General features: G+C 42.4%; 1 protein-coding gene and 1 long non-coding RNA gene across 2 annotated transcripts in view; both read right to left on the bottom strand.

Annotated features, from left to right (window-relative positions):
• DPT (dermatopontin) overlaps positions 1 to 1,962 on the bottom strand; it is a 26,857-nt gene extending 24,895 nt beyond the window's left edge. Inside the window, exon 1 of the mRNA XM_015646918.3 lies at positions 1,607 to 1,962. Within this exon, the coding sequence (XP_015502404.1) occupies positions 1,607 to 1,905 (299 nt within the window). The 5' untranslated portion in view covers positions 1,906 to 1,962. The remainder of the gene's footprint in view (positions 1 to 1,606) is intronic.
• A 5,879-nt stretch (positions 1,963 to 7,841) lies between these two features.
• Positions 7,842 to 22,182, bottom strand: LOC107212969. Its single transcript, XR_001524602.1, has 4 exons — positions 21,962 to 22,182; positions 17,318 to 17,428; positions 13,526 to 13,619; positions 7,842 to 11,920 (listed from the first exon to the last, which is right to left on the bottom strand). It is a non-coding gene; the product is annotated as an uncharacterized LOC107212969 (long non-coding RNA).
• Between the last annotated feature and the right edge of the window lie 910 nt (positions 22,183 to 23,092).

Raw genomic sequence — 23,092 nt, 5'->3', positions numbered from 1 at the left:
AAGGGAAGGGATGTTGGACTGGAAAGGTGAGCTAATGAAGAAGTACTAAAATAACTCAAAAAACTAGTTAAGGGAGAAAAGCAGAGATAAGCAATTAAAGAGGGGTTGAAAAAGAAATACATTTGGAGGAAATATAGGGTTTGCTATAGGAAAAAGTAGGCAATGAAGAGGACAAAGTGAAAAGATTTTTTTAAAAGGTGAAGGAAACAAGATTCAGATAATGCACTGTGGTTGTAGTCATGCTAAGCATACAGAGCACAGTGATAAATGGTTACATAGCAGAAGAAAATTTTCTGTATAGACTTATACAGTATCCCGTCTGTGAGAAGTAAACTTGAGCAATTGCTGCCAGGGATTTTTAGAAAGAGAATAATAGGTTTATTTTGAACAAAATAAATGTTTCAAAAATAATTCAAAATTATTATTATTATGCAAAAAATAGAAATTGCATCAATGTATAAAAAATTAAGAAGTCATCCAGGATTATCACAATGTGTTCTTTTTGCTTGTTTTGCAGCTCTCCCTGTTTTTTTTCAAATCTTATTCCAAAATTAAACACAGGGTCAATCATTTTTTCCCTTAGCAATTGCATCAGCCATAGGCATGTGTCACGTGGTAAATGAAAGTGTATTAATAATTCAGAACAAAAAATTTGAATCATATAAAAATCAGAAACTTTACATTTCATAACCTATTCCCATATAACAAAATTCAAAAAATCTCATTGCAACTTTTGGGACAAAACCACTTCCACTATTAAAAAATACTCATTCCTGCATGCATTGCATTCTGTCCAAAGCACATTTTAATCCCAGAGCTGTCCAAAACTCTGTTTCCCATTTCATTTAAAAAACTCAGAAAATAATTAAATACTGGGTATTCTGCCCAAATATTAAATACTGTACAATTTCCAGAAATCATTGCAGCCACATAATGTGATCACCTTTCCCCCCAAGGTTGATGGAAAATGTAACATTTAGTTAAGCAAATTGACAGTATTAGGAAATTAACATGATCTGCTATCACCATGCAGATATTTATGCCACTACCATCGCTTGTTAGTGTGGATTTTTGGCTCTTGTAATAACAGCACAACTAAAAAACAGCACTTGTCTACACCTAAGCCAAAAAGCTTAGCAACAGAAACACAAAGCAAAGAGCCCGTGCAATACAGAGATTATTTTTTCTAGTGATAAGAGCATGAGGATGGAGTGAGGAGTTTGGTAATTTGTTTCCCAAATAGTCACTGATTCAGTGTGACTTTGCAAGAGGGACTTTATGCTCTCCTGTGAAGCAGGTCCTTGCCTCATTTTCCTTATCATTGAAACAAGAGTGAGACCTACCACTTCACAGCTGAGGTTGTGAGTGACCAAAGGACCCCATTTGTAAAGCACACTCACACCCTCCAGCAAGAAATTGCTACAGGGAAGGCAAATGTGAGGCTGATCAGCTCCATGCATTGTGATTAATGAGTCTTAAGGCACTGAAGCCTGCTGGTTATCATGGCATTCATATGCATTGCATTGCTCTGACCACAGTATTAGGACCCACATTCCACAGGGGTTATCAGGGCTGTGCCCTCCAGGGATGGTTGGGGTTATCCTACCATTCGGTTCCTGCCCTGTTGATCTCTTCCCACCAGCACTCTGTCGGCTCACCGAGGCTCTGGGATGCTGGCATGCAGGCATAGTTCCACAGTCTGTCAGAACCTTCCTTCTTGCTGAAGACGCTTCTGACGGCCACGATCACCTGCCCATGTGGGCACTGAAAGTTGAAACCTTGCCGGTACACATTGACCCATTCATCATTATCTCCATAATTATAAGGACCATAGTAATAGTCACTGTACTGGCCCCATGCCACAGTCACCAGAGGCAGGAACACACAGAGAAGGAAAATGTCCATCCTGAAGATGTTCCTGGCTTAGAAGTGCCCCTCTGGGTTGTTGGGCTGGCCCTTTTATATTGCCTCTAACATTTGGCTTCCAGATGTTATGTTTTCAGATCCAAGCACAGTGTGTCATTGCTTAGCAAACCTTCTCTGAGCTACAGAGACGTCCAATTACTTTTAAGGTGGAATTCTGCAAGTACAGTAAGACTGCAGTCCTTAAGAGCAGGGTCTTCCCACCACCACAAACCATCTGATATCCTTTACTGCAGAGCTACTGTACACAGCAAGCTGCATGTCATATTACAACTGACACAGACATCCCACTTTCACCCTGAGGACAGAGGTTAAGCTTGAAAATGACTTTATTTGAAATTAAAGCTCTATTTGAAGTTGCCATTTTCCATCATTAGTAACATGCAATTAAATGTGACCCTCTGTGTGTATGTGACCATCCTCTTAACATGTGTGTCATGATTCTGCCAGTGCCTAGAAAGAAGGGAATTGGGGCAGGTGAGGGAATTCACTGCTCCTGTTGAAAAAACTCCTTTAGAAATTTTTGGTTGGTTTGGTTGGAGGGAAGGTGGAGCCCAAATGACTGAGACTCCTTTGGCATGGAAAAAGCCCACCCTGAGAAGTAGGGCATTGGCTCCCTCCAAGCAGAGCTGATTTTGCTCTGGATGTGTGTGAGCTCTGTGAAACTGTGGACTCTGCAGATGCTTTAATTTGATAAAGCACATAAGCAAGTTAGAATGAGAAAAGGTTCATGCGTGACCAGAGCCTACTGAAATCTTGGAGCAAGGGTCTTGAAGCTACCTTGATTTTATCATGGCTTAGGAACAAAAGGCTGCTGCTGAGGAACTGCTGTGTTGAAAATTCAAAACTTGACTCGCCACTTGGAAAGGGTTTATAATCAACATTTTTAGGCAATTTCTTTTTCAGGAACCCACTCTTTTCAGGAAAGTCTGGAATGGTGTGCTTTTCTTAACTGTGTACTTGACTCATAGAAAACTCTGGAACTTGAGCATGTTTTAATAAGTAAAACAATCCAAAGTCAATCTAACATAATTTTCATGCCTATGTTGCTTCTGCTGTGTTACTTATAAAATGCGTGACCCTTGAAACAGCACCAGATTCAGATTCTGTCTATTTTAGTAAAATCCACAGACTGTTTCCTTCTTGCTGCAGGCTTCTCAAGTCCTTTTACTACTTCTCTTCCACCTTTGGACCATGCCCAGTTAAAAAGGAAAATAATAAGAAAAAAAGTTTATGAGCTTTTATTCTGTTGCTGGTACTGACAGAAATACCTGTGATGGTAACTGGACTTGCTCCTCTCTAGGGATCTTCGAACCCATCCTGCCTGGTCATAATTTTGCAGGAGCATAAGCATCCAAGGAGGCAGGTGCATTTACTAACAAACTTCAGATCTCAAAACTGCCTCCAGCCTCTTCAGCCAGATGCTTTTGTGCCTTTAGCTAATAGCTTTTCTTGTAGCAAAGCCTTGTTCAACAAAACTGTAGGTGGTGGTTGGCTCTTTTCCAGAGCAGCACAGTAACATCTCAGTTGTCTGTGCTCACAGCCAGTGCAGATCCACATGCACCAGGCAGGTGAGAACTGCTGGTGTGGCTCAGTGCCTCACTTCCAGCTGCCTGAGGAAAGGGACTATGGAGCCAGCAAAGAAAAGCTATTTCCTTGGAGCTGCCCTCCTCTAGATCCTAGGTAACAGTGGGGGACATGGGTACTCAATGTCTAAAGAATGGAAATTTAAGATTAAAAAACCCCTGTAGTTATCTGATGAGCACCAGAGCGCATGAGCTGCTCAATCTCACACGAGTTTTTCTGCTAACTCAGTAGTGCATTTTTCTCCCCTCTTACTTCCTTAAACACATAGTCACCTCAGGGAGTACTGCACACTGCTGTATATGCCTAAGAGGCATTCTGGAAGAGATTTTAGAAGGAAGAACCACATTATCATACACATATGATCCTCACCTCACATAACCCTTTATAAGCACCATTTCCTGTAACAAGGTTCTTACATAACCCACAATATTACAGGCAAGAGGGAAGGAGAAGGTGGAAGGAAGGCTCTAGGGAGACTAGTCAGTCTTTTGCCTACCTTTGACATGTGTGTGAAATTCTGAGGTATCTGTGTTCACTTCTTACATACAGTCTACTCAGCCTGATCTCAGTTAGTGGATAGAGTGGCACTTTGATGCTGCACAGTGATCAAGAAGTGGCTTGGCTGCTATGCAGGGAAGGTAGTGAACGCAGAAGATGTGGAACATCAACTCCTTGTAGCAGTTTTGGCCGTTTAGAAATGTCCTGGCCAGCCTTATTCTGTTGTGACCACTGAATCAAGCACAACATTTCAAAAACCAGTGCCTAGAAGAACTGCAGACTGATCTTGCAGCTTGGTGTCTTTGGTTGTCTTCTGCTGCAGTTTGTACTGCAAGAAAACCCTGATATTTAAAAATCAGTCCCTCTCTGAAATTATCTACCCTTTAAATTGACTTTAAAAACATCAGCTGCATGCCTTGCACATCCAATCTTTGGAAAAGCAGAAAGTGTCAATGGAGTAGTAAATATGAAGTGCTAAAATCAATCATTCTTTATCAGTTCATTGCTGTGGAATCTATATTGTATGGCATTTTTTTTTCCTCATCAGCTCTTAGCAATGTTGCATTTAATCCACACGAAAACATTAATTTCTGTCCTGCCTAGTGGTGACAGATAAAAGTGATTATTCTTGATACCCTGCCTCCCTGGCCTAACTTTGGAGTTAGCTCAACTTTTCACACAATTTGGACTAAAGAGGAATGTTCTTCCCAACTTGAATTATTCAGTGTTTTTCTCCTACTGAAGGTACTAGATGTACCATTACTTAGTGATGCAGGTGTTTTCAGTGCTTTGGAGCCTTTAGAAGAAATGCTGCAGTATTCTCTTGCCGTGCCATGATACAGGCATGAAATGCAGAAAAATTTCAGTGCTTTGAACTAAAATCCTAGGTGCAGAAGTATTATTTGAATGAATAACAGTAGCCAGCCCAAGCTCTATACTAAGATAGAAGAAAGAATGGTACAGCTTTATTTATTATTTGGCAAACACGAAGATGCTACAGCTGCAATGAGAAAAGTGAGGGTTCAGACTTGGTCAGTGACAGGTACAACTAGATCTGTTTCTACAAACTGAGTTGCATGAAAGTAGTGTCATGTGGTTTTATTGGAGTATCTGTGCTGCTTAAGTTCCTGTGTCTGCAAAGGACTGGCTCATGGGCAGCCAGTTTTTACCCCACACTGAGGGCAGGAGGAGCATATGAGGATGTTATCTCACAGCATTTCACCATTCAGATGCGTAGGAATGATTCCATCTCATATTACTCAGGACTATGGCCAGAAGTGAAGTTTTGCATTTTGGGCTGTTGAAGGAGGCTGAGTGTGTAATACTGAGCCCTGAAATCCTCTGTACACAAAACAGGTATGGCAGAAGCAGTACCAGTAGCAGCAGCAATATATGTCTGCTTCAAAGCTAATGAACTGCATTGTGGCATTTCACTGTGAGAAGAAAGTGTTTTTCATGACAGCTCATAGCATTATTCAGGTCACACACTGTGAACATATTTTCCATATTTTATTGCACACTGTCTCAGTGTGGTGCTGGCAGTTCTGATAAAGCAGAGTGGCTTGGATGAGTCAGGGAGGCTGCATGATCTGGGAACTGTAAATTGAATTCAATTCCAGATTACTTTTCCTGTCATCTTTGCAGCATGGCTTTTATAATATATATATATCTGTTCAAAAACATAATAAAGGCACCCCAAATCCTCAAACTTTTAAAAACAGAAAATTTATATATATATATATATATACAGATATATATATATATATACACAGATATAGATTAGATATAGATATAGACAAATATATGTCTATGTTTCCTGTATTGTCAGTTGTCATGAAAGTCTGAGGATTTGGGGTGCTTTTAATATGTTTTTTTCAAATGAGATTACAGAAACCTTGGTACTGTGGAGGACAAAGCTGCTGAAAGACTATTTCATAAGGGGTAAAGATATATCCTAGTCAACTTTTTAGCTCAGAGATACTTTCTTCTTTCAGAATAATGTATATGGTGAAGGCTGGAGTTCATTTTTTAAGTTTTCCTGCTATTAATGATATTTTTTGTAGCTCCATTCTCTTGATGTTCTCAAAGTATTTTGATTAAGCCTTTGAACCACCTTTTTGAAAGACAGGAAGGGTTAAAATCCTTTCCACAGTGGGTCCAGTGATCTGCCCAATGTTCACCAGTACCTCAAGGCTACCAAGAGATTTTAAACTTCAGCATCTACGCTGGAGTTTAAAATCCTACTCCAGTCCTGGAAAAGCTCACATTTTCCCAACCTTTTCTTCCTGCTACTTCCCTACAGAGATGCTGGTTCAACTTCTACTTTGTGTATCTCTTTCGGTGCAAAAGGGAAGCTCCTACTTAAGATACTGTGATACTGGAAGATTTTGCAGAGCTGTTTTTCCCTTGGAAGTAGCTGTAGAAAATTCTGATCTGATACCACCTGGGATATTGTTGTGGAAAAAAAAAGCATTTGCTGCAGTGCTATTTTTCCAAGTTAACATAAGCCTTTGAATTGATTTTTAATAGCTTCCTTCCTTCATGTGTAGTATTAAATTATGGATTAAGTAATAGAAGCAAAGAGGAAAAGCAAAACTTAAGTCACAAAGTCTCTGAGGAAAGGGTAAGAAGGCTGAACTGAAACACTAGTAAAGAAAAACTGAAACAAATTTTCTCTGTCTGGGAAACCATCTAGATGCCATGATAACTCTTTTTCTTCTGAGTCTGAGATCTATTGTTTTGAAAACTCAATTTTCAGGTAATCAGCAAACAACAGCTTCATAGATTAATCATCATTGCTAGATCAGATAACCTCCAAAAACTGCTCAAAAGCAACAGTCACAAACCTTTGTGAGAAACCTTCCCCATCTCACATAAATCTTTGAGCAGGGAAAAGTTGGGTATTGGAAAAGAGCTGAGTTGTGCAAGGGAGGTATCCTTATCAACAGCAGGGTTTGTACAAACATCCTAGAATGGCTACCCAGAATATTCTGGTGTTAAATAACTCAAGAACCAATTGCCATCATTACAGACTTCCACAGATCTCTCCACAGAAGTAATTTCAAATAGATTTACTAAGGGATATTTAGCCAGTTCTGATACAACCAGTCTTCAAATATGGGCATGAAGAACATGGTAACTTGACTATTATGTACATATTGTAAGAAGTTATGTACTACTTATGAACATTAATTGATGCATTTTTCATTGTTGTGGTTCAGACACACTAAAATTGAACAGCCTCCTATATGGTTTAATCCTAATCAAATTCAGGCTTTCATCTGAGCAGAAGTATAACTGCTCCTCCCCAGCCTGCTCCACGTACTGTAAAAGTTGCCCTGTTGTAGTAGCTCTTACCATTTGTGTTAAAAAATTCAACCCTTGAAGCTGTGATTACAGTGACCCTTCCAGCATCCTTACAATAAGGAAAAGCCAGGTTGAGAAGTGTTTGCCATTACAGTTTCACATGTCAGGATATCCTAGTAGTTTTTGCTAGCAAAGTCTGTTCTAATTGCTGTAGTTACTGTTACCACTGTCTCTTTTAGCATATAAGCTTGAAATCCATACCAAATTTTTAGCCCCTGTCCTGTATTAAGCCTAAACAGTCAGGGTACATTGTCTGAAGGTGAAGTTGCCAAAAGAAATTTGAAAAGCCTTGAGGATAAAGAAAATTAAGGGGGCATTGATTCAGGAGAGAGACAGATGTTTCAGGCTGAGTCAGTGCTGAACCTCCTCACAGATTTGCAGGCAGCATTTTGCCACGACATCTTTATAAGTCGAGTAACTTTTCATCACTCGTGCTTTTTATGCATGCATGTGTGTGTGTGCTTTAATATACAAATTGATATTAAATAATAATATAATAGTTATATTTTGTCTTTGAGCTAAATTCAAACTTGGGTATCTCTGTGCTTTTGTTGGTTCCCACCTAATACAGCTGGAGACCTTTTTTGGAAGAGCAGTCATCACCAGATCAGCAGAGACAAATGTTCTAAAGCTTTATGACTCCTCCAGAAAGAGACTTTTTCTCCAGTTGTCTCATTAGACATTTGAGTGCAACTGCTACTGAACTTAATACTTAAGGAATTTTGTTTATGATAAATTACCCTTTCCATCTTTCAACTTGTTTTAAGTTTGGCTTCAAAAATGTGTAACTTCAGCTGATTCTTGAGGCATTGAGAAAGTCTGTTGAGATAAATCGGGCAGGAAAAATGTTACATTTAAAAGTAGAAGTTACAAAAAGCCATCAAGTATTAGGAAGGAACTGTTCATAATCTGAGAAGAGATACTACAGAGGGCCCAGCCACATTTTTTAATTTTGCAAGTCCAACAGAAAGCTTGTTTCCATGTAAAGCTCAGTTACTTTTATTTCAGTTTAATTCCTTGGGATATCTTTTAGAAATGGCCACAGCAGACAGATGTAGCATTTCCAAAATCCATGGACTACTGACCTGGGGCTTAATATGGGCCACCTTTTCCAGGGGTGTGACTCACTCCAACTGAGCAGTGTTAAGAAATCAGTAAGATGTGATACTTGTCATGAAAACCATGTACTGTGGATGGGGAGTGGGTTTCACCTTCAGAGAATTTTGGTATCATTAGAAAGTTCTCACATGGCAGTCTCCAGCAGAGTCAGTGGCCAACAGTTCATAGCATCACTGTGAAATGCTGGAGGGGGAAATCTGAACTAATCACTCATATTAACTCTGCACAGACCCATTGGGTAAGTCTGAGGTCAGGGCTGAACTGACCTTTTATGTGTGAATGGCAGTAGCTGTAATTCTTTTGCTGGTTATGGGAATGGGCTGAACCAAAGCCAGTTTTTTCTGAGCTAGATAAGGGGGGAAAGAGCTGACAGTGTAACTTAGAAGTATCTCAGTTTTACATGCAAAAGACCCTATCTCTGCATGACCTTTCAGGCCCATGCAAACTGAATGCTGAATAGGAACACTCAGAGCTCCTGGTGTTTTACTCCAGTTTTGTGTTTTCTTTGTGTAGGCTTCTTTGTGTCAAAATAAAATCTTAAGAGTTCATAATGATTTTGCTTTTACAGTCACTAAAGTCAGGTGCTGTCTGGCAGCCCATGGTATGTGGGAAATGAAATGAGATGCTTACTTGGTCCCTTTTGGCTCTGTGCTTTGTGAATTTGGATAGCTGGAGTGATACTGAAACCCAGCTCCTGGCACCTTCCATCCATTTTACATTCTAGTCATGAGAATGATTTCTCTTTACAGTTTTGCTTTTGAGGTGCTGCAGATAGTGGGGGGAAAAAGAGGGGAGAGAGGAAGAGAAGATCTGGGGAAGGGGCTTCTGCTCTCTGCCACTATAATTCATTGTGATCTGACCTTCTGGATTTTCAGCCCTGCTCAGCCATCCATCACTCCTCATGTGACTGTCACCTCATATTATTGTAATTAGCAAGTGCCAGCCCCAGAGATTTGACAGTGGAATCGAAAAAGTCCCAGAAGCTCTCAGCCAATTTAAAATTAACCCTGTCATTACAGGACAGATTGTCCTGCTCCAAAAGTAGCTCCTTGGCATTTTGCACTGAGATAATACCATGGTCCCACGGTGGTATCCAGCTCCTTGACTCACCGTGTCTTGTTGTCCTTGTGTCCTCCCAGCTTCCAGGCTGCTTCACCCTCCTTCCTCCCTGCATGCCACCCCTCTTTGCTGCCTATGAGAACTGAAGCTGCTAATGAGGATGCTCAAGCCGGCAGTCCCAGAGTCTGTGGGTGGATGATAAATTCAGCTTTCTGTGGTTGTGCCAATTGAGGGCTGTCTGCTCAGCCTCAGAAAGGACCCTGCTGTTCTGTCTCTGTTCTTCCCCTCCTTCTGGGACTTATCCCCCCGTGCCAGCACTGCAGAGTAGAGAGCCACCAGGGTCCCTGCCCATTTGTGTGGCCATTGCTTCGTGCTGCTGTCTAAGACTCCCTGTCTTTGTTGTTGTGGGTATCCAGCCAGGTGGACAAAAGCTAGGTCAGATCTGCCTTCTCATGCTGTAAGTTCCTCACCTTTGCTTATAAACTTTCTCCCAGTGTGATTGGCAGTTGCTGCTGTCAAGTCCCTCTTTACATGGCATTTACAGATCATTCTTCATTGTCTTTTAAGCAGGGGGTGGCTGGAGGTCATCCTTGTTGTTACTTTGTTCTGCTAATTAGGTGCAACTCCTGCTCTGCTGCTGTACAAAGGTGACAGCACTGACAGCTCACTGGAAGGTTGCCTTTTGCTGGGAGATATCTGGGGCTGCAGACAAAATACTGAGATATGGAGTGTGTGACAATATCTGACACCCTGTCTCTGTGGTCATTCCATCTATTCAAACAAATAGAACACAGACAGGTAATGAAGGTGCTCATAATCCTGCAGTTCAGCTGGGTGATGAACTATTTCAGCGAGTGTGACAGGCAGGCTGGACATGGCCCTGGCTCAGATATCCTTCTGATAGAGTTTGCATATAAGCAACAATGTATTTGCTTAACCCATTCTACACCATTCTGTCAAGGCACAGCTTTTTTTACTGTGATGTTCACAAAAGCTGGCCCACTTCTAATCCTTAAGGATAAGGTGGTGTCCATTCTTTTGCAGTAGTTCTGCACTGCCATAATCAGTTCTGAGCCACACTGCCCTTTTCCCCATCCCCTTGACAGCAATTGCTACAAATTGCCTACTCTTAATTTAACCTTTCTGGGAGGCTGGGCCAGAACTGTTCCTGCTCATTGCCACAAGAAGCATAACTGAGCCCCTGAAACATAATTTTGCTATCTAGTCCTTATATGCCTGAGCTATGAAGTTTCTGAGCCTTCTTTCAACCTTCAAACATATTTGCCTCTGCACCACACAGTTTACTGAGCCGTGTGCCAACCCACATGGCAGGCTATGTTTGTATGAGAACTCTTGTATTTTGTTGGTGTTCCTGACACCGCACTAGATACCAGCAGTAACTGTGCTCACCGAGAAGCAGGAAAGTGCCTACACAGCTGTTACTGCCTTAAGCTTTTCTAATCACAGCAAATTCTGATGGTTTGTCAGCTACATCCACAGAATAGTGTATCCTTTTCTTTGTGCTACATTCTAGGTTATTTTATTGTAGTGAGAGCTCAGACAACTTTACTAGGGCAGCGTGCTCCCTGTGTCTCTTCTCAGTTTTAGTACATTTACAAGCACTGCTCATCATGAGGAAAGGTTGTGTGGAAGAGTAGCCTTGAGAGTGCATAACCTTGGTGTTATTATGTGGTTTATATGCACAAATGAAGAGAAAATACTTGCCAGTAAATGGAAAGATAGGCATGGAAAGAACAAAAAAGAATCAGCAGAACTCTACAAAATGGAAGCAAAGTTGTATGTTTGGATTATTCATAAGGTGAAGCATGACAAGCACTAGGGAATAAACTGTGTTGTACTTCATGACTGCCTTCAAGGGAATATGACAAGATTAAGAGAAATTTCTGCTCATTACTTAAATTCCCAGCTACATTTTATGTCCACACAATGCAATGCAAAGTGTCAGTACTCATTGGTTTAAGAGCTCACAATTTAAGCTAGCTGGAAATGCCTGTGGATAAGTCTTGCACTATGGGATTGAGCTGCTTCTGCAGCCATACCCAGCAACTCTTTCAGGTGAAGCATGAAAAATGGAAGAGTTTGTCATTAGCAGAGATCAAATACTTGGTTCTGGTCAGGAAATAAAGGCCAGAAGTTGCTATTCTGCTAAGCATGGGCAGCAGCACCACAGAATTCTTGTGTTGCAATGGGCACAGCATAGTTCAGATTGGAAGACACCCCTGGAGTTTTCCAGAATGACCTCTTGTTGAAATCAGGGTTGGCTGAAGATCTGACCAGATTGCTCATAGTTTTATCCAGTCTTGAAAATCTCCAAGGATGGAGGATGCACAGCCTGTCATTTTTCCACCTGCAAACAGAAAGCATGAGTTATACAATTGTAATGTAATATCTTTGTGACCAGCGGAACTTGGTAACAGAATCAAAGCTGCTCTTGCACTGTCACTTGAGCACTTCTTGCTCTGCAGCTCTCTTTACCACTATACCCTTCAAAGCATGATATTGAAAAGGGTCTATTTTTCACATTAGGAGGCATGTCTGTGCCATTAGAATGCTTAGCAACATGGATGCAGATGCACGCCACACATGCAATGAAAGTTAGACTGTTTCCCAGCCTATATTAGACACATTTCCCAGCTCTCACCTCATTATTTTTATGATGAATCCAAAACGCAGCAATTAAAAGGAGAGCACCAGTGTTCTTTTATGTCAGCAACGGGTTAGAGTAATTGCCTGTGGAGCTATCAGTGTCCCTAGCCCAGAAATGCTGCAGCTCTCCAGATGGCAACCTTGCACCCAGTAAAAGAACTGTGCTAATTGCCTGAAACCCTTTTTATATCATCCTTCCAACATTATTATTGTGTATTTAAACCTAAGTTTCAGAGTATCAACAGTCCAGTGGGAGTTGCTGGTTTAGGAAATCCTGGAATCCTGGGTTAATAAATCTCTACACATTGGGCTTAGTCATAGCTCAAGATAGCTCTGCCACTCTACAGTTCTGAATCCTTAAACAAATTACTTTGTTTCTTCATATTCCTTGCTCATGTTCCTTCTGCTTATTTTTGGTATTTCTGGCCTGGTGCTGTAAACTCAGTTGTTAAGTTACTGTCTCAATATGGATTTGACAATAAATCCATATCCAACTAATACCCGTGTTCTCCAGCTATTAACTATTGTTGCTTGCTTCTTGCTCTCTGTCTTTTCACAGGTGAACTTTGTCTCCTGCTATTGTGGAAAAGAGATGGGGAAAAAGCTACCAACTATTCCACAGAAAACAAAAATAATTTCTTAGCCAGTGGTTATAATAACTGCTGTGGACCCGTCTCCCTCTCTATATGATTTCCTGACATTAAATGAATTTGACATTTACATCTGCTTTTATTTATTCCAAGAGCCCTGTGTGATTTTTTCCCCATTTAAAGTGCTATTATACTCTGAAAATTGTTTTTAATATTGGCACTTTGGGGGCTCTCTATTTATTCTGTCAGATTTACTCAGAGCAAAAACATGTGGTTTGACAGCAAGAAACTCTCTGGCTTTTGTGATCTTTGGATTGCAGTGGAAAAGGCCTTTGCTAACTCACAGCACTGCAGACCCAGATGTCAGAATTTTCCTGAACTGTGCAGAATTGATGGAGAGTGATGAAGGAGAGCGTGACGCACAGTGCTGAGAATAGACTGTGCAGGAAAAGCAGAGACAGCGGGCTTCTCTCCCTTGTCCCTCTCTCGCTGCTACAGAGGATTTATGACGTTGTAACCGGCTCTGCCGTGAGTTGAATACGAAAAGGATTTCTCCCAGCCTGTAGTACAATCAGCATTTTTGCTGCATTGGCTTCATTGCTCCGCTTCAGTACTCCAGTGAGCTGACTGGCAAAACCCCAAGCTGCATGCTAAGATCCCTGCAGTGCTGCAGGGCAAAAGAGTGCCCAAGCTGCAGAAATAATGAAATAATGTACCTCGTAAGTGCCCTTCACTGAGTCAGAAGATACCCTGAGGAGCAGCAAAATCCTTGAGAGGTTGTTGCCAAAATTCCTTCTTTGCTGTCATCCACTGCAGAGGTAATAATTTGCATATAGTTACTGCTCAGCAAATTCTCTGACACAGCCTCTGCTCTCCACACCAGAGAACTGCTGGCTGCTTTCATACACAATACACAGATCCAGATTCGTCCAAACATGAGGCCAGGATGTTGGAATCACTTATCTTTTCACCAAGATGAAACCCAATCAGAAAAAGCAATTTTGTTGCTGTATTTACATCTCTTACCAGCTTACTCTATCCTTTACTGTCTTTTGCTTGCAGTCTAAACAGGAAGCTCTTGAGTAAAGATTATTAGGTGTTCACAGTGCTGAACACAATGAAATCCTGATCTTCCTTCATCAATCACTATCACAATTACATCAGCATTTATTTGTTTACAATGTCTGTTCTTTCAGTAGGAAGGTCTGCTGGGATCCCAGTGGTAATAAGAAGAGAGTGCTGTTTTTCTCAGCCATGCCTCCTTTTAAGAATATAAATGGAATAGTTCTTTATGGCACACAAAATGACATTTTTTCCACAGATACCAGTGATTATTTTTTGAGTTGGCTTTTTCCTTTTATGCCTAATTGATACTTTTTTACACTGTATATTTAATAGCTTTCTGGCACTTTCCATGGAGGAATCTTGAGGTACAGAAATATTGTATCTATTTTACAGACATGGGAATCTGAGGAAAAGCATTGTAAGGTTTACTGTCATCAAGGTCATGCACTGAGTTTATAACAAAACTGACATTTTTAAAAAACCCCAGCAGTTCACCACTATTTCTTCCCTTGTTCTTAGCCATTCCCATTCTCTGTGCCTTCTCTCCCCCGTCTTCCTTTTCTGCTACCATTTTGCCAGTGTCTTGTCTTCTCTTTCAATGGGTCTTATCCCTGAAGGTGGGGTTTGTTTTCCATATTTCTGAATCTGGATCTGATACCCAAACTCTTCATAAGCCATTCAGACTCATTGGCTGCCAGTCCTGCTTCTCTTTCACATGCTAACAGCTAGGAAATTCCATAGCAAACTCCCAGCTATTTCAGGGACCTTGGACACTGCCAGTAATTCTCCTTTCTCCTGTTTTTGGTGGTTTTTTTTCCCTATGGCCCATTATAGTGCTGGCTTTAAACATTTTTATGGACCATTTTGATTTATAAACAGGTCATTCTGAAATGTTGTGGAGCCTGCAGTGTGTACAGACTCCAGAACAGTTTTCCACGGGACTTTCTGGACTCAGTATCTTTTGTATGACTATGTGCAGTAGTATGTGGGGATGCAGCCCATCTTTTCTCAGCCTCTATTTCAAACAAGATTCCTAATATAAATTTTCTTTCAGTATCCTCACACTGAAAAAGTCCCCAGATTCTTCCTGGATTAAATCTTCAGAGTTTGCCCTGCAGTGCACCCGAAAAAAAGGTCAATCTGTGTGTACAACAGCTGGTCAAAGGATTTGAGTGAGGTTTTCTGGTTGGTATTTTTGCCTCTTTACTTTTCAAAAAAAAAATCACAAAACTTCATGTGGTTATTTTAAAAACTTCTGGGCAATCTACTCTGTGAAGTAAGAATAGCCAATTCAAAATTCTGATTTGTATTGATGGAGTCACTCTGTATTTTAGACATGGTGTAAATGTCTTTCCTGGATAGATTTGTTATCTTGTTTTTAATACCTTGGAACAAGGGGGAGCTGCTAAGGAGGAGGGGAAGCTCTTTGCCCATGTGAGGACACCAGGGGAGCTGTCTGCCAATTTCAATAAGACAAGAACAATTTTTTTTTTTTTCCTTTTCACTCCTCCCCTCTTTCCTAGTGCTCCTACTCCCTTACATTCACTCTTGCATAGAGGTAGGAGTTCAGTCTCCAAACTGAATCAATTCTTGCTCCCTTCACTGATGCTGTCAGCAGAGCAAGGTTAAGTGTCACAACAGTGTTTTTGTGTTGTGAATAGCTCTTCTATCTGCATTTGCTTGATATAAACAGGCTTGTAGCCCCTTTCCCCTTTATCCTGCTCAATGCAGCATACACACTGCAGATCACTAAAGCTGGGGTTACTTGGCTTTACAAAGCTTCCCTAAAATGACTTGTCTCTCCCTGTCTCTCTCTGAAAAGCACCACAAGATCTCTGAAACCCTGCCTTTTGTCTGAGTGTGCTCAGAGGAAAAAAATCTTAATTTTAAAGACCTATTTTTCTTCTCGCTTGTTTTACATCTGCCACCAGTTATCTGTATGAATAAGGCATGGAAAAACAGCAATTAGAAGGAGTAACCCCATACTGATAAGATGGCTGCTAGCTGATTGCCTTTACCTCGTGTTCCAACTAGCTACCCAAGAAAACCATCAGTGACTGGAGTAACAACATGGCTGGGAGACTCTCAAGGGTTTTAGCCAATTCCAAGAGGATCAGCAGCCTCAGATAAGATGGCCTGGTACCGGTGGAAATTATAGATTTCAGATGGGACAAGAAATGACTTCCTACTGAGCTATTTTCCACAAGAGCAGAGACTGTCACAGTGTCTGTGCCACTTCTTTCTAGATGCTAGCAAGATTCTGTCTCACTCAGAATTTCCCAAGCACTCTTTATTTGTAGGAGCAATCTTCTCTTCTTTTTGCACTGGACTCCTGCTAAGTAAATAGCAGTTACTTTACTGGGGCAAAATTTACCCTGTGTGTGGAGCAGAGAGTATACTGGAAATAGCAAATATCAGCCATGCTGTTTGATAGAATGATGAAACTCTCTCCTGTTACTTAAATGGCATCATTCCTATGTAGGAAACTATAGCCTAATGGTGGAGCATTAATCTGATGAGAGGAAATTCTCATCAGCTTGGAAATCTATGTATGGTTGACAAAACATCTAAAGCTGGCCTCTTGTTCCCCCTTAAAGTTTTAAGTGCACTTCAGCTTTTGAAGCTAACCCATTCTGCTGGAGGACTGCCCAGTCTTGCTTTGGCTTGTCTCTTTCTCTGGATTCCTGCCACAAAAAAGATGTTAGCTACTTTGGTTTTGTTTTAGAAACATGGAAAATGTGGCTCATGTAAGCTTATGATAATGGATTGCTGGACTTTTCAGGCTGATGTTGTGGTTTATATTCTGCATTTCATGCTCAAGAATTTCCCTTGTGTAAACCTCACCCCTGTTGTTCATTTGCAAAGAGAAATCTTTTGGAGAGGGGACAGAATTTGCCAAGAGTAGGAAGGGAAAGTGGTTTGCCATGGAAGATGTGACATATTCTGCACCTCACCAGAGCTTTGCAGCAGAATCCTGTTTTGCTGCTCTCTGATATCCTCTTTTGCTGTACTTTTGGCTGATGTTTTTCAATGCTAAATCACTAGTCTGCACTGCTTGAACCATCTCATGGCTTGTTGAGGTTCACTGACCATCACAGTCTACAGCTGCTTTGGTTTGTAACTTCAGAGAGAAGAAAGCTGTCTGACAGAAGCACTTCCTACTGGAGCTTCCAAACAGACAGCCACCACAACTCTTATCTCATTGTAGGTAAAGATATGCTCATGAGGTAACAGGTGTGAAAAATGTTGTTTATTTAGTAAAATAACGTATGCATTTTTGTATCCCACTCCCTGTTCAGATTTATATTTATGTATCCCTTCAAAATTAGAGACTGTCAGGGATTATGTGCAGTGCAGGTATTAAAGTGTTGTGAGGCCCTTGGGCATATGGCAAGTTTCTCTCCATATCTCAAGCAGGGGCTCCCCACCTCCCCAGCGCTTACCTGCGTAGCTGTGGTTGTGCTAAGGTAATGTCTGGCTTCACAGCTTCTCTTTTCCTTTCTTCAGGTGTGACTTGCTGTCAAAACCATGGCAATATCGTGGCATCAGGCTGGCTGCAGGGAAAGAGGGTTGGCTTAGGAGCTGCAGAGCTGACTCGTGAGACAGTTCATTTTTTGTTTGGCATTTGCTTCATTCAAATGCTTCAGCCATTTTTTGTTAGTTGAGCAATGTCAAACTTCTCAAGTGAACGTAAAGACATGAACACAGGCAAGAGTGGTGAAGTGCACAGCTCCTGTCCCAGGCTGGGACCCTAATTGCTCTAAAGAATTACACACTTTGTCAAGTCCTGTTTGTAAGTCCTCTCTTGATTCAGCCTATTTTCCACCAGGGGGAAGTGAAGGTGAATTGCTTAATTTGCATAGCACTTGGAGGCAAAAATTTTCAGAAAAATTAATGCCTTGATGTGGTGATTTTTATATGCATGTGGATGTCTTGTCAGCCCATGGTTGTCCTACAGAGACAGCATTTCCCTGAATGGCTAGGTTATGCCCATGTGCACAGAGTGTATGAAGTGCTTTTGATTTCTGATAAGATGAAATGCCTTTAAAATAAACTATTTCTGTCCCAACAGAAATCATGAGCAAAGCTCCCAGTGACATCTGAGGGTGCAAAGTATTACAAAACCTATCCTAGAAATGACTGAAGTCTGGACAGCCCAGATTTTTCTAAGGTGCTAGTAATCTGCTACACAGAAGAATCTCATTTCTTACCCTTGTGTGCTGTGAAAACACCTTTTGTTTTAGAAACAGGCTTCCCATGGTGATCTGGTCAAGAACTGAACATTTGATAAGAGAATTTACAGCTCTGTGGGATGTGTCTGATGGATGAGGCCATAATGACCTTCTTTGGGTAGTGTAGGGTCCCGTGGAAAAATCCTGAAGCATCTGTCTGAAAAGATTAGGGAGAGTCCCAATTCCAGGTCTGGGATTCAACTGCCCTGCTGGTTTTTCATTGTCCATATTCCAAGCCTTAACTGAGATCCAGACAGAGGTATATGGTCATTCTGCCTCTATAGAAGATGTGAAACTGCAGGCTGGCATTTCCCTGACCTCAGAGTTGTTCCTACTGCTGTGTTTTGTGGCATCAGCCCATTTCAGCAGCAGCATTAGGTTAGAGGATACCCAGAGGCCTCCTTGTCAATCACAAAGGAGTTGAGCTTTATTCCCGGACACATCATTCCTGCCTGCAGCCAAGGTCTGAAATAAAGCTGGCCAAGGAGAATTGCTCAGACATGCAGGTCATGGGCAGGCCAGAGTTTGTGCTTGGAGTGAGTCAGCCCTGGAACCTCCATGGGACTGACATTTGAAGATGAGGACAGAGGAAGACAGGCCATGAGTGCATCAGTAACACTTGTGTGTGTGCACATCTAAACCAGTCCAGGGGTGAAATTCTTGCAGCTGGGCAAGAATCTTGCTGCTGTGCTTGGCAGACAATGGGGGTAGCTGGACTGGCCCTGAGGATGGGAGGAAATGGTAAAGGCGACTTCCAACCTGAAAAGTGCCATGACAGGGACTGGACTAGATTTCATGCCCTTCCATTGATTTCTGTGCAAGGCAGCCATGGTAACTCTAGCCATATTTAAACCAAGGTTTTCCTCTTCCTCCAGGGGAAAAGAGAGGCCAGAAAGGAACCACATACACAAGCTAGCTTTGGAGCTGTGCTAGGGCTGCTGCTCAGCAGAGGGCCTCTGGACTGAGTTTCTCACTGCAGTGTGACCAGCAGGTTCCTGATACCTGCTGGTATCACTTGCACAGGGCTGCATGGGACTTGCTTGTGGGAATGAGGGGAGACAGTTCACTCTGTGCCAGGCAGGGTAGCATCAATAGGAATTAGAGGAAAACATGTGCATAAGAAGGAGGCAGGACCAGAGAGTTTTGGCCTAAAGCTAAGAAAGTATTTCTTAGGAAATACATTAGTCGCAGTTAACAGGATCAATATGAGTCATACGGACAAGAGGCAGTAACGGGATTGTTTCTACGACAAATTTCCCTGTAGCTGCTTCACAGATCAAGAAACCTTCAGGATTCATTCCCGGGAACAATAATGTAGAGTCCTTCTCCTCTTGGCTGTAGCAGTGTGAATCAGGAGCAAGTCTTTGGAAGTCAGGGCACCTGACATAGTAAAACAGAGGATGAAGGCATATAAATCCATGAGCTAAGAAAGGGAAGACTTAAACTGAAATGACTGACACAAGAGGCAGCAATTCCTTCCCATACTACTATTCAGCAGATCTTAAACTTTAGGGAGAATTACTATGTGAGGACTGCTCTGCCCTGTATCCATTTTGGCTCCTGGCTGCTCTGCACCATCAGCCAGCAGAAGAGCTGCTGTGAGGTGCCTCGAATCAGGGTACCCAGCAAGGCACCCTGATCTTGTCCCAGAACATACCAAAGGATACCCATGGCAGCATGAACAGCTCTGAAGGAGCAGTCAGCAGCAGGGATTGGTAAAACCCTTTCCTTACTAACCCTGAGGACATGCAAGGACTTGCAGGGACAGGTACTGTTTAGTTTCAATTGATAGTTCACATTTCTCTCAGTTCTGGATAACTGCATGCTGAAGCTGAGGTTATTTCTAACCTCTTGGAAAAAAATTTTACTTCCACTTTCTACCTGATCATTTTGGTTATTTCTTTTTCCACTGTTGTGCATGACAAGGCTGGCTGGCCAGTGCATCCCTGAGCAGAGCTACATGTTCACAGAGCACCCAGGAGCAAGCTAACAGGACAGCTAACCCAGCTGGTTTAGCTTCCATGTGCAACAAATGCCACTGCAAAGAGAGAGTTTGGGATGCTTGTAAGCTCTTTTTGATGCACATAAAAGAGGTGATGTCTTCTTTTCCACCAAATATAAGCTGTCCTAGCCTGTAGCTTTGCCTAATTTCCTATCGACAGCTTCAAGTAGACTTGGGTGTAACGTGTCCACTTTTAATCCTCTGCCCGCAGGAGTTGGAGATGGGGTTTGGAGGACAGACAAAGATACAAACCCCTACTTTTTCTCTATTTCCAGTCACTACTTCCTCCTTTTACCAAATCAGGAGATGTCTATATTTCATCTCCAGTTCTAATGGAGAACGTCTGCTAGTATTTTCTCATTGACTGCATTCGTTTCAGAGAACAATCTTGTAATTTTGTCATTCATTGTGAGCTTCTGTTCCCTCTAGTGGTGGCTGGGCTCTGTGTGAGCCATAATATATAGGGACTTTGTTTTAGGTCTGAACCTATATTCAAGGTCTGATTTACCCTCAGTCTTCGTTGTTCATCACAGATATTCACTAAGAGACCTAGCAGACATTTAATCCAAGCTCTGGAGTTTGCAAATAGTCCTTGTGGAGGCCTGAAGCTCTCAGGACCTTGTGTGTGTCAAGCAGCAGCCCACCAGCAGGTGTCCCAGAAGCCCACTGGTTTTCACCACGGGAGGAGCAGGAGCTCTCCTACCTGCTGCTGGTTCTTCTGAAGAGCCCTACAGATGCTCTGCCACAAGCAGGATATGGCGTCAAATAAAAAGCACAACGCACAAATGAAAAGTGTGTGGATTTCAGGACTGGGTGTGCTGGAGCCAGGATCCTCACCTCACCATGTGGATACGCTCCTTGCGGGGGCTGAGGAGCCTGCTGTTGCCTTGGTGACTGGAGCCGGCTCTATTAGCACAGCCAGGAGAGCTTAATCCTGTGTAGTCCAGAGGATTAAGAACGAGTTCCGGCAGCACAGCTCGAGAAGGGGTGATTTCAGGGATGACGCCAGGCAGATATCAAATTTTGTGTCATGTTTAGCCAACATGGGAGTACTGGGTTGAGACGGCTGCTTATCATTCCCTAGTGCTGCAAAGAGAGCATTATCTTTCTCATATTCCAGGAACCCTTCAACTTTGACAGGGACAAGAAGTCCCTTGGGGACTACCTGTTCTCTATTAGCAATACCATCAAGAGACAGTAGTTTCTCCAGCTCTTGCAATGGAAATGAAACCTCTGTCTAAAGGAAAAGCAGTAATAATGTTGTACTGGTTCACAACAAAAGCACAGGAGCATGTGCTAGCACCATCTAGCCAGCATCCCCATCATTGCAGCACCAGCTACTTCTTTCTCCTCTTTTGTCCATCTTTGAGCTTGATGTGAGTAGTTGTCCTCTGTTTTCAACTTACTTTTCTTACTTACTGTCTTGTATCCTTTGTCCTCTGGCATTATTGCTCATCCTCCCCCACTTCTCATCGTCCTTCAGGGAGAGCCTGAGAACTTGCAGGGAAAGCCATTGATTATGCCCTGGTATGTGGAAGAGAGGATGAAATGTTCTGATCGTATCCCAGACCTGAGACACTCTGACAAAGGTGAAGCCAGAGTATTCCTACATTCTGGTTCCAATATGGGCCTGAAATCATGTGGAAATGGCTACAGGGCATGTAGCCACGGGGGAAGCTCTGCCTCGACCCAAGGCACAGCCCTAAAAGCAGGAAGTTATGAAGTCACCTTTGGTCCCTGCTGTCTCCTGTTGTGGAAGCCCCAGATATGGGTCAACTGGACCCAGCTGTCTCATTTCAAATCTGTGTGTCCAAAGCAGCAGGGAAGGAGCCAGATGAGCAGCAATTAATTACCTGAGGCAAGTAATCCCGAGGACTAGGCAGTGCTGTGGGGCCAGACATCCTTGCACACTATGGAGAGCAGTACCCTGTTTCATACCATGGAGCCTGTCCTGGCAGCTCACTCTGTCTTGGAGCTCGTCTCCTGGTCTGCTTCTCCAGGGAGTGTTCTGCCTGGGTGGTGACGTGGAGGTAGTACAGCAGTGGGTGAGCGAGGGCAGGATTTCCCTACAAGCCTTCAGTCCTCGTCCCCAGCGTGTGAAGGTCGCTGGCTCCTGGGTAAATTTCCATCGGATGCGGCACTCTCCCGTTGCGACTCAGCATTTCTGACACCCGACTGCAGCTCCTCTTTCTCATTTGATCATTTTCTTCGTAAGGGGAACTAACAGCCGTTACTAGAGTGATTTGGCCACCGTCCAACAGTGTGTATATTACTCACACATTTCCCTGCTAGCAAAAGGGGTTTTTTTTCCACTGTCTGGTTGCAGCCTCTTCCTATCTTCATCATTAGATAGCTCAGAAGGTCAGTGCTAAAAGAGAAATCTCGGAGGATTTTTTTACAACCCAGAGTAAGGGAGGGCCGGTGCTGGGGGAGAGGGAAGGGGTGAGAAAGAATGGAGGGTATGCCCAACTGAATTAATTCTTCACTAGGATTGTCTCTGGTACAGCTGAAAACACAATCCTGGAATATGTAATATTTATAGAAACCATACTGCCCTGGTTGAGTAAATCTCAAGGTCATCTGGTGATCACTGCAAAAGGACTGGCCAGATACTGCTGCTGTTGCCCTGGCATGATGAGACCATAAGACCTTCAACTCAGCACTGAAATCTGCATACAAAATGGGATCCTACTCCCTCTCCCTAACAACCATCTCCCCTGAAACTGCCTTCAGAAGGAAATGCACAGCCCAGCAGTGAGGAGGTTCAAAATGCCTGCATGGCTTTTTTTTTTTTTTCCTTTCCTTTGAGAACATTAAGCTATTAACTCTAATTCCCTCAGAGGCAGAGGTCTGCAATTCATTTCACATATAGGGCATCTCAGGAGTTTGCCTGAAGGACCAAGTGCTGGCATGAAGCCAGTTCTTTCATTTCTGAGCCCTTTCCATTCCTTGAGGAAATTCTGCATGGACATGCTGGATGCCAA

Source organism: Parus major, chromosome 1 (assembly GCF_001522545.3).
Source record: "Parus major isolate Abel chromosome 1, Parus_major1.1, whole genome shotgun sequence".
Classification (NCBI taxonomy): domain Eukaryota; kingdom Metazoa; phylum Chordata; class Aves; order Passeriformes; family Paridae; genus Parus; species Parus major.
This window is presented reverse-complemented; position numbering and strand designations above follow the sequence as displayed.